The following is an 18,993-nucleotide window of genomic DNA, read 5'->3' on the forward strand; positions in this document are numbered from 1 at the left end:
GGTTTCACCCAGGAACTTCTGGATATTAAGGTTGTGGGTCGCGCAGCACGGTCCCGAAATCTCAGTGTTCGGCAAGCTGACGAAGCCTGGCAATGAGAACTATTCCTGGTCTCTCAGTGCAAATTTATAACGTTGGAGGATAATCGAGGGCCTTGGGTTGAAATATTGCTTGACCAAACTCGTTATCTAGACAAAGGTTCGGGCCGGGTGCCTCCGAGGATGTCAGGTTTCTAATTAAATTATACATTGGGGGTCCGTAAGCTGTTACAACTATCACCTTCTGCCTCGCCTGTGGTCTTGTTTGCAGTAAACAGAATGGCAGTCCATTTGATGTGATTGGGTCCAATCCTCCGCCCCGTGGCCGAACGGGCCTAATTTACAGGTGTTCAGCATTTCCACTCCGGGTTTAATGATTCCTGACTCTTGCTGGAGCTTCTTTACTTTTCATTGGTTCCTTCCTTCATCTCCCCCCTTCTCCATTCACAATGTCTGTCCGTTGTGATCAAAACTTTTACCTTGTCGCCAATGTGGTGGCTCAAGACATTCACTCGAGACTTTCAGTAGTTAACAAAGGGGTTTATCAATGAAAGGCAAAGGCAGTTAAGTAACCGACACCGAACACAATGTAACAGGTCTGTAACAGGCTCTGGGGCCATCTTGCCCAGGGAACTGCTCCCAGAGCCCCGTGCAAACTCAATGGAAGTTGCCAATTTTGTGTCTTGTATTACTTTGTGGTTTTTGCCACTTTTAATGAGTAATTTTAAGAAATATGAAGAAGAGTGACTTGTATTTATGTTTCATAGGACACTCAACAATTGACTTGCACTCGTGAGGAATAATCTACAAAGAAATATTTTGTTTGCATAGGCTTTTCCAAATGCATGTCTTTTGCAGAAGATATTTGAACCCTATTAAGTGCATTGATTCACTAACTTTCGGAGCACTGCTCCTTCCTCGGGTGAACATTCACTTGAAGAAGTAGCAGCGCTCTGAAAGCTAGTGTTTGAAACAAACCTGTTGGGTTTTAACCTGGTGTTTTAAGATTTCTTACTGTGCTCACCCCAGTCCAACGCCGGCATCTCCACATCATAGTGCATTAATAACAGTTTTTAGAAATTGCGTGAGAGTGTCGTAGAATCAGCACAAGAAGAGGCCATTTGGCCTGTGCTAGCCCATTGAAAGAGAAGTCTTGCTTAGCCGCGCACTCCTACCTTTTTGCTCGTGACTCTGTGCGTTCCTGCCCCATTCCTTTTTAAAATTATTTATAAAATCAGCCTCCACCACCTTTTACAGGTATTACATGTTGCAGATACCAAGTAGTTGCGAAATAATTTCTCTTGGTGAAGCCTAATAAATCATTAACTTTTTCTCCATACCCACCCCCCTTCCCTTAGAGTATTGTCCGAGATTTTGCTGCTCGCTGTGGTGGGATCCTGCAGGAGGCAATGAAATGGGCTCCGTCTGTCACCAAATCCCATCTTCAGGTAAACCACCAGCTCACGACTTTAAAAAAAAAAGATGAAAGCACATGGAATTGGAGGCAACAATTGGATGGAAATTGGCTGGTAGATAGATGACGGCTTGCATCTATATAGTACCTTTAACGTGGTACAATGTGCCAGGGCACTTCACAGACACGTTATCAAACACAATTTGGCATCGAGCCTCGAGAAAGTATTTGGGCAGGTAACCAAAATCCTGGCTCAAAGAGATTCTAATTGGAAGGATGTGACTAATGGTGTCCCCAGGGAATCAGTGGGGCCTTAGCTTTTCACTCTATTTATCAATGACTTGAATGAAGGGATGCAGACCATTTTCTATCCAATTTTGCTGACCACAGGTTAGAAGTGGTGTAGAAGGGAGCAGAAAGTTATAAAAGGACATAGACAGATTTTTAAAATGGGCAGGACTGTAGCAAGTGGAGTTTAGAATTAAGAAACATGAGAGCACCTATCATGGAGCCAAGACAAAGTGAAGTAGTCTCTAAATAGTGAGAAACTCAAAACTGGAGCAGGGGGGGTTTGAGAGCCCATGTACACAATAGAGAAAGCTAATAGAATATAGACTGTTGTCACAAGAAGACTGGAATGTGAAGGAGAGGAAATTATACTTCAGTTGTATGGACATCCTCAGGAGTACTACATTCAGCTGGACATTGCACCACAGAAATGATATATAGCCTTGGTAGGGGTGCTGTGCAGATTTACCACAATGATACTTGTAAAAGGGTTAAATTAGGAGGACAAGTTGCATAGTTTGTCTTTTCCATGAAGTATAAAGAATTGAGAGGTGAACGAGGTGCTGAAAACGACAAAAGAGGAGAATCTATTTCCACTGGTGGGAAAATCTAGAACAAGAGGATTAGAGCGAGACCATTCTGGAATTAAATTGGGAAGCACTTCTTCATCCAATGGGCAATGGCAATCCAAAACTCTCCTCCCCTTAAGCAACTGGGCACCGAGGGTCAAATGAAGCTTTCAAGATTTGAGATTGTCAGATGTTGCTCAGTTGAGAGAGTTGATGAATGTGGATCAAAGGTGAGTAAGTGCAATTCAGGTACAGTTCAACCTCAATCTAATCAAATGGCTGAACAGGTTTGAGGGACTGAATGTGCCCCATCTTGATGGAGGATATGTTGCTGCCTCATGGAATAAAGAGGAACTTTTTCAACTTTTTCGAATTAAGATTCCAAATATTGGAGAATTTGGGGATACTTCTAAAAGTTTACAGACTAGAATTTTAGGCTGTTTATTATCCATGTGATTGTTTCTGGTATGGTGCTACGCGGCTAAAGTTGACCTTCCCATCTTTTAATTTTACAAACAGTTTGAGTGCCGAGTTGCGCGAAGAATGGTCTCTTCTACTTTTGTTTTTCAGGAATACTTGAATAAGCATCAGAACTGGGTATCGGGTCTGTCTCAGCACACTGGCCTCGCTATGGCGACCGAGAGCATCTTGAACTTTGCGAGTTACAACAGACAGAACACGACTCTGGGGGTATGTACAGCGGGGACAGAATTGGTACCGAATAACATTGAATTGCTCCTGATGGGGATGAGCAGTGCTATAATATCGCATTTGTTTCCTGTTCTAAATCACCCCCGCCTCCCATTCCTGATTTGTCACTTGTTTCTCAGTTTTCCGTTAACTATTGGGGTGACCCTCTGGACCAAGAGGCCGACTGCCAAATAATGGAGACGCAGGTTACTTGGGACACCCATCCTGCTTGGAGGTGAATTTAAGCCAAGCAAGACATTGAAGGCCCTCAGAAATTACAATCTAACAAATGTCTCCTTAACCTTCGGTCCCTGTTTTTCTCATCTCTCTCTCTAGTTGAATTCTTTATTTCAGCAATGGTCCATTTGATTTAACTTTCTCAATATCTCTTAAATCTTACTTTCCTCTCCAATATCTGTGCCAAATTGAAGTTTGGATTTACGCTGCAAAGGTGCAGCAATTGTCTATTTTGACTTGCGTTTGGAATTTAATGTCATGAAGGTGAGGTGCAAATCCGAATTCTGCTGTAGCCATTCTGGGCTACAAAACTTAAACTGTTTCTAATCAAAGAGCAACAACTGCCCCAGCAAAAACCAACAATTCAGCCACTGCAAACTTATTGAGTATTTTCTGCTGACAAATATCTGGGCCTAGTTTGTCGTCTTGCGTGGCATTTGAGAACGTGCCCAAAATAAAACCCCAACCGGTTTAAAGTTGAAAGCAGAATACTGCAGGTACTGGAAATTTGATATATAAACAGAAAACACTTGTCCAAGCTAAAATATACATGGGCTTGGAAGATTGTCCTGCATTCTGTTGGACAGTATGGATGAATGGAAACCAATATTGAACAGGGCTGTAATGTGATACCTTGGGATCAATGCCTCCCAACATATTGCTGTCATGAGCTCAAATGAATGATGTCATTTGAGTGAGGGAGAATTGTAACCCAGCAACCATTAAACACCTTTAGAGAGTGGCTGAGAAAATGTAATTAAAGACACATCACTTCACTGTCAGAGTATTCGGCCCCCCTCCAATTGCCATCACAGATTGAGCTCTTCCACTGAAATGTGAAACACCTAAAATAGAATCATAGAATGGTTACCGCACAGAAGGAGGCTAATTCGGCCCATCATGCCAAGACAAACTCGCTCTGATCAAAGGTGTACACAATTGGACCAGCCTGCCACTGTCATCTCCACAGTGAAGTCCTGCTGTTTTATTTCAATATTTCAGTGGAATATGATTTTTTGGTTTAGAAACATAGAAAAAATAGGAGCAGGAGGAGGCCATTTGGCTCTTCAAGCCCACTCCGCCATTCATTATAATCATGGCTGAACGTCCAACTCAATAGCCGAATCCTGCTTTCCCCCCCATATCCTTTGATCCCCTTCGCCCTAAATGCTATATCTAACTGCTTCTTCAAACCATACAATGTTTTGGCCTCAACTACTTCCTGCGATAACGAATTCCACAAGCCCACCACACTCTGGGTGAAGACATTTTTCCTCATCTCTGTCCTCAATGGTCCACTCTGCATCCTCAGACTGTGTTCCCCCTGGACACACCCACCATTGGGGACATCCTTCCTGCATCTACCCTGTCCAGTGCGAGTTTTATAGGTTTCTATGAGATCCCTCCTTCATTCTGCTGAACTCCAGCGAATACAATCCTAATCGAATCAATCTCTCCTTGTACATCAGTCGTGTCATCCCAGGAATCAGTCTGGTAAACCCTTGTTGCACTCCCTCTAGAGCCAGAACATCCTTCCTCAGATAAGGAGACCAAAACTGCCCACAATATTCCAGGTGTGGCCTCACCAAGGCCCTGTATATTATGATTTCTCTTGTATGCTTTATTTCCCCTGTGAATTAGTCTTGTGATATGGTGATTCCTGTTTTTCACATTCACTGATTATCCTGCACTGTGCGTACCCTCCACAGCTGCCATTTTTCCATGTTACTCAGGTTTGTTAAAGCAATAACCAACACCTTAGACTTGTTTTGTGGCAGCTTTAGCTTCTCATTTCTTTCATTAAAGCAAATTACCTACCGGTAAAATCTATGCGAATTGGGCGCAATTGTAAGTAAAAATTCCAAGTGTTCAAATTCTACAAATTAATACTGCCTTAAAGCAGTTATCATGTCTAAAATGAATATCTGCCTCATGCAAAACTAAATTCCTAATTGTAATTGATTCAGAAAGGGGATCATGCCGTATAAAGTTAGCACAGCATGTGTCATTTTTTTAGCTAATGTCATGACTCAAATGGAAGCTAAAGCATGGATTTTGGAAGTTGGAACATTAGTGAGTGCAATCTCGGTAGATCAGCGTGGATTTCCGATTGTTTTGTAGATCTTTACTGTTTAACTGTGATCTCGGGGTGAAATGCAATGCTTGTTCATGACTTAATGGCCGGTACATGCAAATCACCACGAATAACATTTCTTGATTGTGTTTGACAAATTTTGAATGATTTCTGCTCATTCTCCGAGTTAAATTAAGATCCTCACGAAGCCTTTTGTAACACATGTTTAGGGTAATCTATGAAGAATATAGTAGCATTGCTATTCGCAAAATTTAATTTATTTCAAAAATAAAGAACAATGAGACCAAAGTGACGAGAAGAGCAAGTTCATGCACTGGTCAGACCGCTTGCTGTAAAAATTCTCCTTTCTGAATTTAAAATACGCGGAAAGACTTGTATGTTGGGAACAGACAGAAAGGACACACCCGAATGATTGATGATGGTCCTGTGCCTTGGCCACAGTGTGTGGTGAGTTAACTGATCTCGGCTGATGGTGAGGGCACAGCTTTTGGCATTAGTAATCCCCTAAACTAAGGAGAAATAAAATTGCTGCTGAAAAGAGTGTGCAAATAGTCATTACAACTTTTGGATCAAGTACACAATCGGGTGCAGCCTTGATTCATCTCTCCCACCCCACCCCCACCACACACACACACACACACACACACACACACACACACACACTGTTGTATATCATGCTGTCACACCCGGTTTAAACACACTTCAGGGACTGGCCACTTGAATGATAAAAAAACAGAAGACGTATCTTAGCAAGAGTGAATGTAGCCACTAGATGGGGGTGGCGGGTAAGAGAAAAGAATGTATGCTTTCGTTTACCAAAGAAAAAATGCTGGAAAATCTCAGCAGATCTGGCAGCATCTGTAGGGAGAGAAAAGAGCGAACGTTTCGAGTCCAGCTGACCCTTTGTCAAAGCTGTATGCTTTTGTTTGCTTTCCAACATTCTCCTCTACAAACTTGAATCCAAATGGAAAGACGTGCTTAGTGAGGCCTTATTAAACTACCAGCACAAGAAAAATATGGTAGAGAGAATAAATTGGCATGCACTAAATTAGAAAGCAGGGAATTATCCATCACTATAGCTGACTGGTTTTATTCAATAGATATTGGAGCCAGGCTGTTGAATAACCGATACAGTACAGTACCCCTTAAAAGTGATTGCTGTTTCATTTCTTTTCTGTCCTTTGCCGAATGAGGTGTGTTATAAACTGCTTATTGTGTTTTCTCAAAGTGCCTGCCGTTTAAACAGATGGTGGAATGGAATGTGGTTTGAAACATTTTTGTTCTGTTGTCACTGTTACCTTCTGAAGACCAGCATTGCCAAAATGGTAGAGAATTGCCTGTAAAGATGGGACATGCAATAGGAGACAATCTGGTCTTGGATTCCATGTCGCAGCCCAACTGCATTTTACATTGTTCACCGTAAGGAACTAAGCCAGATATCAGTACTGGAGATGATTATGAAGTCTCAATAATATAGGTGTTCGAAACATATCAATTCCACGGCATTTGCAAAATATTTATAAGACGTCAATACGGCAGATTTACAAACAAATACTCTATAGAACATAGAACAGCACAGTACAGGCCCTTCGGCCCATCATGTTGTGCCAACCATTTATCCTAATCTTAGATCAACCTATGCTACACCCGTTCAATTTACAGCTGTCGATGTGCCTGTCCAAGAGTCGCTTAAATGTTCCTAATGACTGACTCCACCACTTCTGCTGGCAGTGCATTACACGCACCGACCAGTCTCTATGTAAAGAACCTACCTCTGACATCTCCCCTGTACCTTCCTCCAATCACCTTAAAATGATCTCCCCTCGTGACAGTCATTTCCACCCTGTCCATGCCGCTCATCACCTTGTACACCTCTATCAAGTCACCTCTCTTTCTTCTTCGCTCCAGTGAGAAAAGCCCCAGCTCCCTCAACCTTTCTTCATAAGGCATGCTCTCCAGTCCAGGCAGCATCCTGGTAAATCTCCTCTGCAACCTTTCCAAAGCATCCACATTCTTCCGATAATGAGGCGACCAGAACTGGACACAATATTCCAAATGTGATCTAACCAGGATTTTATAAAGCTGCAGCAAAACTTCACGGCTCTTAAACTCAATCCCCCGGAATAGTTTCTATCCACTACCACTCACTGTCTTTCGGCCAGCCAATTCTGTATCCAGAGAGCCAAATTTCCCTGTATTCCATGCCCCCTAATTTTCTGAATGAGCCTACCATGGGGGACCTTATCAAATGCTTTATTGAAATCCATATACACCACATCTACTGCCCGACCTTCATCAATGTGTCTCGTCACAACCTCAGAGAATTCAATAAGGCTTATGAGGCATGACCTGCCCCTCACAAAGGCATGCTGACTATCTTTAATCAGACTATGTTTTTCTAAATAATCATAAATCATATCTCTTGGGATCCTTTCCAGTATTTCGCTCACCACAGACGCAAGACTGACTGGTCTGTAATTCCCAAGGATTTCTCTATTCCCTTTCTTGAACAGGGGAACAACATTTGCCTTCCTCCAATCATCCGGTACTACTCCAGTGGAGAGTGGGGACGCAAAGATCATGCCAAAAGCGCAGCAATCTCCTTCCTCGCTTCCCATAGTAACCCTGGGTGTATACCGTCTGGCCCAGGGGACTTGTCTATCCTGATGCTTTTCAGAATTTCAGAATTAACATCAACCTGTTCGAGCCTATTAACCTGGTTCACGCTGTTCTCACAGGCAACAAGGTCCCTCTCTCTCATTAATACTGAAGCAAAATGTTCATTTAGGGCCTCCCCAACCTCCTCAGACTCTAGGCACAAGTTCCCTCCACTATCCTTGATCGGTCCTACTCTCATTCCGATCATCCTCTTATTTCTCACAAAAGTGTAGAACGCCTTGGGGTTTTCCCTAATCCTTCCCGCCAGGGCTTTTTCACGCCCCCTGCTAGCTCTCCTAAGTCCATTTTTGAGTTCCTTCCTGGCTACCGTATAACCCTCTAGAGGTGTGCCAGAACCTTGCTTCCTCAATCTTAAGCTTCCTTCTTCCTCTTGGCTAGAAGCTCCGCTTCTCTTGTCATCCAGGGATCCTTCATCTTACCATTCCTTCTTCGTCTCAGTGGGACAAAACTATCCAGCACTCACAGCAAGTGCTCCTTAAACAACCCCCACATTACTGCTGTGCATTTCCCTGAGAACAACTGTTCCCACTTTATGCTCCTTAGCTCCTGTCTAATAGCAGTATAATTTCCCCTCCCCCAATTAAATACTTGCCTTTACTGTCTGTTCCTGTCCCTCTCCATGACTATGGTAAAGGTCAAGGAGTTGTGGTCACTGTCACTGAAGTACTCTCCCACTGAGACATCTGACTGGTTCGTTGCCAAGCACCAAATCCAATATGGCCTCCCCCCTAGTCTGCCTGTCTACATATTGAGTCAAGAATCCTTCCTGGATACACCTGACAAAATCTGTTCGATCCAAACCATTTGCACTAAGGAAGTTCCAGTCAATATTAGGGAAGTTGAAGTCACCCATGACAAAAACTCTGTTACTTCTGCACCTTTCCAAGATCTGACACCCAACCTGTTCCTCCACCTCGCTGCTGATATTGGGAGGCCTATAGAAAACTCCCAATAAAGTGACTGCTCCTTTCTTGTTTCTCACTTCCACCCATACTGACTCAGTAGACAAATCCTCCACGACTACCTCCTTTTCTGCAGCTGTGGTGCACTCCCGGATTAACAGTGCCACTCCCCCTCCTCTTTTACCTTCCTCCCTATTCTTCTTAAGGCATTTAAACCCCGGACATCCAACAAACATTCCTGCCCCTGTGAAATCCATGTCTCCGTAATGGCCGCAACATCGTAGTTCCAAGTACTGATCCATGCTCTAAGTTCATCTCCCTTATTCCTGACACTCCTTGCATTGAAACAGACACACTTTAACCCATTCCACTGAGTGCAACTTTGCCCTATCAATTGTCTATCCTTCCTTACAGACTCGCTGCCTACTATTTCTGCCTGTTCAACAGCTACCCTATCCTCCGATCCATAGCCCTGGTTCTCATCCACCTGCTAAACTAGTTTAAACTCTCCCGAAGAGCTCTCGCAAACCTCCCGCCCAGGATATTGTTGCCCCTCCAGTTTAGGTGCAATCCGTCCTTCATGTACAGGTCCCACCTTCCCCAGAAGGTATCCCAATGATCTACATATCTGAAGCCTTTCCTCTTACACGCCAGCCCTGCAGCCACGTGTTCAGCTGCACTAGCGCTCTGTTCTGTCTCACTCTGTTCTGTCTCACTCTGTTCCGTGCCTCACTAGCATGTGACACTGGTAGCAATCCTGAGATTACTACTCTGCTTGTCCTGCTCTTGAACTTCCAACCTAACTCCCTAAAATCACTTTTAGATCCTCATTCCCTTTTTTAGCTATGGCGTTGGTGCCTATGTGCACCACGACTTCTGGTTGCTCACCCTCACCTTAAGAATCCTGTCGACTCGATCCGAGACATCCCTAATCCTGGCACCCGGGAGGCAGTATACCTTCCGGGAGTCTCGTTCGTGACCACAGAATCTCCTATCCGTTCCCTTAACCATTGAGTCTCCCATCACTATCGCTTTTCAATTCTTCCCACCTTCCCTTCTGAGTTACAGAGCAAGGCTCAGTGCCAGAGACCTGACCGCTATAGGTCATAGCCCTGGTAGGTCCCCCCCAAACAGTATCCAAAACTGTATACTTGTTTTGAAGGTGAACGGCCACGGGGGATCCCTGCACTGTCTGCCCGTTTCCTTTTCTTCCCCTGACTGTAACCAGCTACTCTTGTCCTGAACCTTGGGTGTGGCTACCTCCCTGTAACTCCTCTCTATCACCCCCTCTGCCTCCCGGATGATCCAAAGTGCATCCAGCTCCAGTTCCCTAACACCCCAGTAGTCAGTGGGGGCACTAGTGGTGTCCCTTATCACCCACATCCTACAGGAGGAGCATGCAACTGCCCCAACTTCCATCCCCATTGATCTGAATTCCTAAAGAGATTTAAAAGGAAAACAAATTAAAGATTAAACAGCCGTTAGGCCCTTAATATGTATACTGCTGCTACTCTCAAGTGAACCCTCTAAAATTGGTGATTGTGCTGAATGATACAAATATAGCTTGCTGCCCCCTTAAAAAAAGACAAAATTTAAAAAAAAAACAACTCTTACGTTACAGAATGTAGCTGAGATTCTGCCCCGTGAATCAGCTGAAAATCCGCCCTCCGACTCAGCTCCCAGTCAGCTGCACTCTTTGTAAACTCCCGGCTCCCCTCACGAAATGTAGGAAATTAAAGGAGCACCTTGCTCCCTCCTCACCAAACTTCCTCAGTCACCGAACTCCCACTTTAGCACTCTAATGCACCCCAAAGTCAGCACTCCAGTGCAAACGATGTAAAAGCTTAGAAAATAACTATACCGTAAACACTTCTAAACTGCCAATATTAGAGTTTTATAAAATGTTGATGCTGCAGATGTTTTATAAATTATCTGGGCCACTGATTCATAAAACAGTGATACTGTATTGAAACTACGTTAATATTGCAGGTTTGTATAATACTGATACCGCAAGCTTTTTATGTAATTGTAGGTTATTTGTAAAATGTAAATGGAGGGAACTTGAACTTGTATAGAGTCCTTCATGCCTGGCTTGGCTCCAAGCCTTATGAGTGACTTGGAGCAGAATTCCATATGAGCCTGTGACTGTACGGGTCCATTGCACATGTCCTGTGCTTCCTGCTGGTGTGAATGGGCTCTTTGGGGGACCCCACCATGTAGCAGGCTTTTACATGAAGAGTGGGCAATTGGGAACAGATATTGAATTGCAAGGGGAATGCTGTCAGTATGAAGTGAACATCGCAGCTCTTTGTAGTACCCACAGCTGGATGGGTTTGCATTAGATGGTTTTAGCTCTTCTCATACCTTGTCACATTGTATAACTATTATTTATTGATGAGCTTGAAGATATTAACTGGGTTTAACGCCACTATTTACTTTTTCAACCAGTTATAAATTCTAACTTTTAATCCTGCGAAATAGTTTCCTTTAATCATTTTTTTGGATAAATGCATTGATTGTTATTTTAAATTAGTTCACCTGTTAATCTGTTTAATTTTGTAACAATGGGCTATATTGCACTTTGGCCCTGCCTAGCTGGGGATTTGATTGAAATTGTTAAACAAACGAGAATCACTGATCGTTTTAAAGCCAATCATAAGTAGAATCTGTCATCTCCTTGGGTTGGATTTGCTCCTGGAGTCCGCTGGTAATGCCACGCTGTAGCACTCGTTCACGAGATTATGATGTTGGGTATCTGTCATGGACCTATTGGGCCAAGAAGCCTGTTTGTGTGCTGTAAATACTGCGAAATATCTGCTCGTTGTTGATCCAGAAAAAATTGGTTATAAATCTGTGGAAGATACACGGCTATAATCACAACATAGTCAAACTTAGCGAGCGTTGATTAAGACCATTTGGTATGAGCTGTTGCCTCCCAACCAGATTCACCTGTTACTTCAATTTGCTCAGCTTAGTTGAATTATTTCAAGCATCTAGTGGCTGTTTTTTCACGCTGGGGACTATAATCGCTGTATTCAAAGGTAGTTAACGTCTGGCTCAGCCCCCTCCCTATTAGCTGTGGTTTCTGTTACCTGGTCACAAAATAACATTAATTTCAGTTATAATCACAGAATAATATTAATTTCAGTTCTGATTAACAGCAGACATGGAAGCTGCAATCCCCGAAACTGTGATTTAAATACCAGAATTCTTGCATAGTTGTCACAGTGACAGGAACAAAAGAAATGGCTATTTTCTTTGAACAAAATTCCTGTTCTGTGAGGGTTGACACATTTTTTACCACAGATTGCCCTGAACTGATTGGATAATGATCTGGTATTATTATCATGAAATGGCTTTGAGTATCGTCTCATTCAAAATACCGATGTTGCAAGAGAGTCAGATATTTTCGTTCTGCGGGAGAGGTATATGCAGATTTTTCAAGTATTCCTTGACTTTTTTTCTGTCCGTTCTGAGTCCTCCGGAATCCAGAGCGAAGGTGCACTCGGTGTTTCCTGCTCTCTGCCGATGTAGCACTGAAACCTGTGTGTGAAGAGCCCAGGGCAGCACAGTAGCATGGTGGTTAGCACAATTGCTTCACAGCTCCAGGGTCCCAGGTTCGATTCCTGCCTTGGTTCACTGTCTGTGCGGAGTCTGCACGTTCTCCCAGTGTGTGCGTGCGTTTCCTCCGGGTGCTCCGGTTTCCTCCCACAGTCCAAAGATGTGCAGGTTAGGTGGATTGGTCATGCAAAATTGCCCTTAGCGTCCAAAATTGCCCTTCGTGTTGGGTGGGGTTACTGGGTTATGGGGATAGGGTGGAGGTGTGGGCTTGGGTAGGGTGCTCTTTCAAAAGAGCCGGTGCAGACTCGATGGGCCGAATGGCCTCCTGCACTGTAAATTCTATGACTATTTTGATTAAACCTATCGCGATTTATAGTTTTAACAGCAGATATGCTATCTACAATTTTATAATTGGATTAAATAATCAGAATTATGTTTGCCTTATAAAATTGTCACAGGAGGATAAAACTTAAATAAAAACTCATATTTTCTGTCTCTAATGGCTTACATTCTCATCTCCTGATTGAAATGTTTTACACGAAAAATGTTTTACATGTACATGCATTATTCTGCAGGCCACTCAGCTAACTGAAAGGCCTGCTTGCGTGAAGAAGGACTATTCCAACTTTATGTCTTCCCTCAATCTACGCAATCGTTCTGCGGGAGAGGTAAATGCAGATTTTTCAAGTATTCCTTGACTTTTTTTCTGTCTGTTCTGAGTCCTCTGGAATCCAGAGCGAAGGTGCACTCGGTGTTTCCTGCTCTCTGCCGATGTAGCACTGAAACCTGTGTGTGAAGAGCCCAGGAAACAAAATAAAATAAAAAGAAGGGTCAGACTTTTTATAGTATTTTACCCTGCTTTCGGGAGGCCTAAAGGGATTGCATCCAATTGAATGCATTTTGAAGTTAGGTCATTGTTGTTATGTGGACAAACAAGGGAACCAGTTGGCCCGGGCGCAGATCACATCGGTATAAAAGGTAGATAAAAGATCAGGGCCGGTTATCTCTGGCTGTTCGATGGTGGCGGGACTCTCTAGTCCCGCCGGCAGTGCCCCCCCGCGGGTTTCCCAGCAGCATGGAATGGCTTCAATGGGAAATCCCACTGACAGAGAATCCCGCCGCCAGCGCACGGCATGCCGCCAACAAACACGCAGCTGGGAACCGGCGAGTCCCGTCCCAGGTAACGTCAACGTGAGCAGTGGGATTTCCTGGGCTAGTTTTATACCGCCAAATGAAAATGAAATGAAATGAAAAATGAAATGAAAATCGCTTATTGTCACAAGTAGGCTTCAAATGAAGTTACTGTGAAAAGCCCCTAGTCGCCACATTCCAGCGCCTGTTCGGGGAGGCTGGTACGGGAATTGAACTGTGTTGCTGGCCTGCCGTGCTCTGCTTTCAGAGTCAGCGTTTTAGCCCAGTGTGCTAAACCAGCCCCTTAAAATGGGATTGGAGAAGAGTTTTCCAGATTTTGCCCCCTCATTGGCATTGAGTTTTAAACCTCTGCTTTTTTGGCCCAGAGTTATGTTGATTCTGGGTGGGATTCTGCATCATGATCATGTGTAGGGCGGCACGGTAGCACAGTGGTTAGCACTGTTGATTCACAGCGCCAGGGATCCGGGTTCAATTCCCGTTTGGGTCACTGTCTGTGCGGAGTCTGCACGTTCTCCCCGTGTCTGCGTGGGTTTCCTCCGGGTGCTCCGGTTTCCTCCCACAAGTCCCGAAAGACGTGCTGTTCGGTGAATTGGACATTCTGAATTCTCCCTCTGTGCACCCGAACAGGTGCCGGAATGTGGTGGTGGTGGTTGGGGGGCAGTGGGGGTACAGGGACGACTTGAATGACCAGATGGTCTTTTCTTGCAAATCTTTCTTTGCATGTTCCTATTCGTGCCCAAGGAGTGAGATAATTGGGAAGTTGCTCGTGCGCTGAATATTGGCTGCGGTAACGGCTGAATTTCCTGCTTTGCTTTTAAAATGCCAGGGAATTGTATGCATCCACCTGAGCAGCCAGATGGGCTCTCCACGTTGAACTTGCCACTGGAAAAACGGCATCTCTGACAGTGTGGGACTGCCATCGGTACTGCACTGTTGGTACTCAGGGTTATGTGTTCAAGACCTGGAGTGTAACTTCAATCCTACAGCATTCTGATTGTGTGTGGCAGAAAATAATTAGTTTTTTTTTAAAAAAAGGAAAGAAAATTGTGATTTAGTATCACAGTGGTACAGGATTATTCTGCAGAACCTGAGCAGTGATTCACATCCATGTCAGAAGGAATGTACATCTGCCACCTGTGCAATATTTTGGGGTATCTCAGTATATTTTCTCTCTGCAGGTTGCAGGGATGATTAACTTCTCTGAAGCAACTGGTCGGCAATCTGATCTGAACAAAGTCATGATTAAAAAGCTTAACGATGCGCTGGAATCTGCTCAGAGTGAGGCTTACACGCAGTCCATGTTCAATCTTACCGCTTTGCTTATCAGCAGCAAAGGTAAGGGGGTACAGATGCTACAATCTCTAATTGAAATACTTTAGAAATTGCACAAGATGAAACCCCGAAGAACTACGGAAGACTAATTTACACTTTTGTATGTGATTATTGGGTGTGACTTATGCATTGATAAGACGCGGGTGCTACATTTTTGAATCGCAAATAAATCAATAGAGTGAACTTTATTGAAGGCTTAGAAACACTCAACCAAAGTGCTGATGTTTTCTACCGCCACAGCTGACATCAACAGATTTACAGATTTGTTTAAATCGAGCTGTTCCTTGGAGTGTCTTGTGGCACCTGAAAATAAAACCCAACAGCATAAAGCTTCATTATAAAGCACTTTATAATCAAATGTGCTCACCTTTCTATCTCAACTGTTGTGCTACAGAGTACAGAAAGTACCTGTTATTGTTCTCAGCCAGTAACTTCTGACACTTGGAAAATACAGGGTTTAACTTGGGGAGTTAAAAACAAGCTTTAAAATCTGATATTTTTATTTGTGCACAAGAGGAAATGAGGGTGGTTATATTTTACCACGCCGAATACGTTCCAATAAACAGGAATGCTTACTTTTCCCATGTGTAAATCAGCAGGACGTTTCGAGCTAGCTACTTTCGCTATTTAATAGTGAATCAGTACAACAGATGAGGTTGCAGTAGTCATATACTGAAGTCTCCGAGGTTCGGTTTGAGCAAATGCTAACACTTAATCGGGCTTGTTATTACCTGTGTAGTTGTTTCATTGAGAAAGTAAGTCTGGACGAAGGTTTTTAATCAGTAGTTGCACCTGAATGTGGCTCATTGACTATAAAACTATTATTTGTCACTAACACTTCCTGATCATTTAACTCTTCAAATTGGAATGAATAATTGGATTGCGCATTTGTGTAAAAGGTTCTTTTTTTTTTCTGTCACACTACAGTTTGTGATCCTCAACTCCTTCACAATTTGTGCTGGGCGCCTTTGCGCATGTTTACAGCACTGGGCATGGAAACTGCTGTAGCTTGTTGGGAATGGCTGCTGGCTGCAAAGAATGGCATAGAGGTTCCAGTAAGTACTAGGCCTTCAATTCTTGCCTTTTATAAAAACATGTTACAAAAATTAACGCCTCATTAGGTTAATGCCACTCCCCAATCTTCTTGGCAGTGAGCATGCATGTCTTATTTAAATAATTTTGTTTTTAAAAATTTGCAGAAGGAAGTAACTCATTATTAGATGAATAACTACGCGTTTATTGGGCAACTGGAAACCCTGAGATGATCCAGAAGTGCATAGAAAATAACCTAATAGATGTTAGCTTGCTGTGCACTGATGGTGTAGCTAATACACAAAGCAGAGAGGAGGATTCAGTCAGCTGCCTTTGGTCATTTAATATTTCTTATATGACCTTTCAAACACCTCCATTTAAATTAACTTTTAACCCATTTATCTTTGTCTATCTTTATACATATAATATAACTATATGTAGAATTTATAAAATGCCAGCAATAAGAATCATAACACCATTTTGTTTGTCACAAAAGTTACACTAATCCTGGTTTTAAAAAAATCTTATTTAATCTATAACCAAAATTTTTTTTTTCTGTTTGGTAGTTGTAATGAAAATTTGCTAAAGGAAGACTTGGGATTAATATAAAGATCAAAGAACAATGCAGCACAGGAACAGGCCCTTCGGCCCTCCAAGCCTGTACCGGTCATGATACCCACCTTCGCCAAAACCCTAGCACTTCTTTGTGCCGTATCCCTCTATACTCACCCTTTCCATGTGTTTGTCGCGATTTCTTTTGAATGCTGTTAATGTGTCTGCTTCCACAACCTCCCCTGGCAATCCGTTCCAGGCACTCACCACCCTCTATAAAAAAAACCTGCCTCGCAACATCTCCTCTAAACCTTTCCCCTCGGGCATTAAACCTATGCCGCCTGGTGACTAACCATCCATTGCATCCATGCCCAACTTAATCTTATTGACCTCTGTCAGGTCACCCCTCAACCTCCGTCTTTCTAATGAAAACAGTCCGAGTCAATTCAGCCTCTCCACATGGCTAACCCCCTCCAGACCAGGCTATATCCTGGTAAACCCCCTCTGCACCTTCACCAAAGCCCCCACATCCTTCTAGTAGTGTGGCGACCAGGATTGTGCGCAATATTCCAAGTGCGGCCTACTTAGCTCACCAGGCTAAATTGCTGGCTTACCAAGCAGGCCAGGGCAGGCCAGAAGCATGGTTTGATTCCCATACCAGCCCCCCCGGACAGGCGTCAGAATGTGGCAACTAGGGGCTTTTCACAGTAACTTCTTTGAAGCCTACTCGTGACAATAAGCGATTTTCATTTTCATTTCATTTCATTTTTTTTCACCAAGGTTCTGTACAACTGTAGCATGACTTGCCAGTTAACATAGAACATAGAACAGTACAGCACAGAACAGGCCCTTCGGCCCTCGATGTTCATAGATCATAGAATTTACAGTGCAGAAGGAGGCCATTCGGCCCATCGAGTCTGCACCGGCTCTTGGAAAGAGCACTGTTGTGCCGAGCAATGATCACCCTGCTCAAACCCACGTATCCACCCTATACCTGTAACCCAACAACCCCCCCCCCCCCCCCCTTAACCTTACTTTTTAGGACACTACGGGCAATTTAGCATGGCCAATCCACCTAACCCGCACATCTTTGGACTGTGGGAGGAAACCGGAGCACCCGGAGAAAACCCACGCACACACGGGGAGGACGTGCAGACTCCGCACAGACAGTGACCCAGCCGGGAATCGAACCTGGGACCCTGGAGCTGTGAAGCATTTATGCTAACCACTATGCCACCGTGCTGCCCCACGGTTAACTTTGATAATTTATTTAAAAATTGTTGTGCTGGTTCTGATGATTTGGCTGATGACTGTGCCTTTTTTACCATTATAAACCAGAACGTTTCAGGTTTGAATGAAGTTGGGAATGTTGCCGTTGAACTTGGTAGCCCGGGTTAGTGAGGGGGAAAGCTAACTTTTTCATGGTGCTGGTTTAGCACAGTGGGCTAAACAGCTGGCTTGTAATGCAGAACAATGCCAGCAGCGCGGGCTCAATTCCCGTACCAGCCTCCCCGAACAGGTGCTGGAATGTGGCGACTAGAGGCTTTTCACAGTAACTTAATTGAAGCCTACTTGTGACAATAAGCGATTATTATTATTAATCATCCAGGGGTTGCTACTGCTGATTCCTCAATCAACTGTGATGCCCTGCCTGCTCACATCAGCATGAATCAACAACTTTGGAGATGGGGGGAAAGGGGGTGCATTCTGTTTCTTTTCATCCTTGCGATCCATCTCTCCTACAGTGCTTTGTAAGTTCCTGTTCCAGAGGTCGGTGTGCAGCAGGTATGGCAACAGGGGCATTCTCTTCAGTGCAGCTGATCCGCAGATTGCAAAAGACGACCGTAATTTCCTTTACAGCAAAGTGAAAAGTTTGATCTTATCTTAAATGCAATGACCTTCTGCTCGATTCTTGCGTGTGATCCATTTACTGACGGCGCGCAGAAGCATTATCTACTCCACTCCTTGCCTTTTGCAGTTTATGCGGGAAATGGTTGGAGCCTGGCAGATGACGGTACAGCAGAAGTTTGGCCTTTTCTCAGAAGAGAAAAAAGAAGCTGATCCTTTGGCAGCTTCAGAGGAGAGCCAGCCCGAGCCTTGCCCACCAGAGGTTACGCCCCACCACATCTGGATAGAGGCAAGTACAAGGCAACCTCTGACCTTCTGCACATGCAAGATTAGACTTGTCAATCATTTTGGCAAATAAGCTGACGTTGGTGCAACAGCCCATTCTAATTCTCCAGTGTTTAGTTACTAGAATGTTTCAAAATGTGCTTAAACTGCTTCCAGAATAATATAAAGGCTTTGCGATTTGCTCCCCCCCCCCCCATGCAGTTAGCCCATTTTCTATGATATCTAAAAATGATAATGTAAAGCTGTATTTATGCAACGACTTATCACGCTGAAACATTTCACTATGGCTTCCCCATGTGACTTACCTTTGAGGTACGTCTT

At 43.8% G+C, this 18,993-nt stretch overlaps 1 protein-coding gene across 1 annotated transcript in view; it reads left to right on the top strand.

Annotated features, from left to right (window-relative positions):
* The window catches only part of pi4kaa (phosphatidylinositol 4-kinase, catalytic, alpha a), a 217,636-nt gene that overhangs the window by 107,705 nt on the left and 90,938 nt on the right, over positions 1 to 18,993 (top strand). The window contains exons 27-32 of the mRNA XM_038811028.1: positions 1,395 to 1,484; positions 2,878 to 2,997; positions 13,047 to 13,139; positions 14,802 to 14,958; positions 15,883 to 16,010; positions 18,518 to 18,676. Coding sequence (XP_038666956.1) covers positions 1,395 to 1,484; positions 2,878 to 2,997; positions 13,047 to 13,139; positions 14,802 to 14,958; positions 15,883 to 16,010; positions 18,518 to 18,676 — 747 coding nt within the window. The remainder of the gene's footprint in view (positions 1 to 1,394; positions 1,485 to 2,877; positions 2,998 to 13,046; positions 13,140 to 14,801; positions 14,959 to 15,882; positions 16,011 to 18,517; positions 18,677 to 18,993) is intronic.

The sequence above is a fragment of the Scyliorhinus canicula genome, chromosome 1 (genome assembly GCF_902713615.1).
Source record: "Scyliorhinus canicula chromosome 1, sScyCan1.1, whole genome shotgun sequence".
Classification (NCBI taxonomy): domain Eukaryota; kingdom Metazoa; phylum Chordata; class Chondrichthyes; order Carcharhiniformes; family Scyliorhinidae; genus Scyliorhinus; species Scyliorhinus canicula.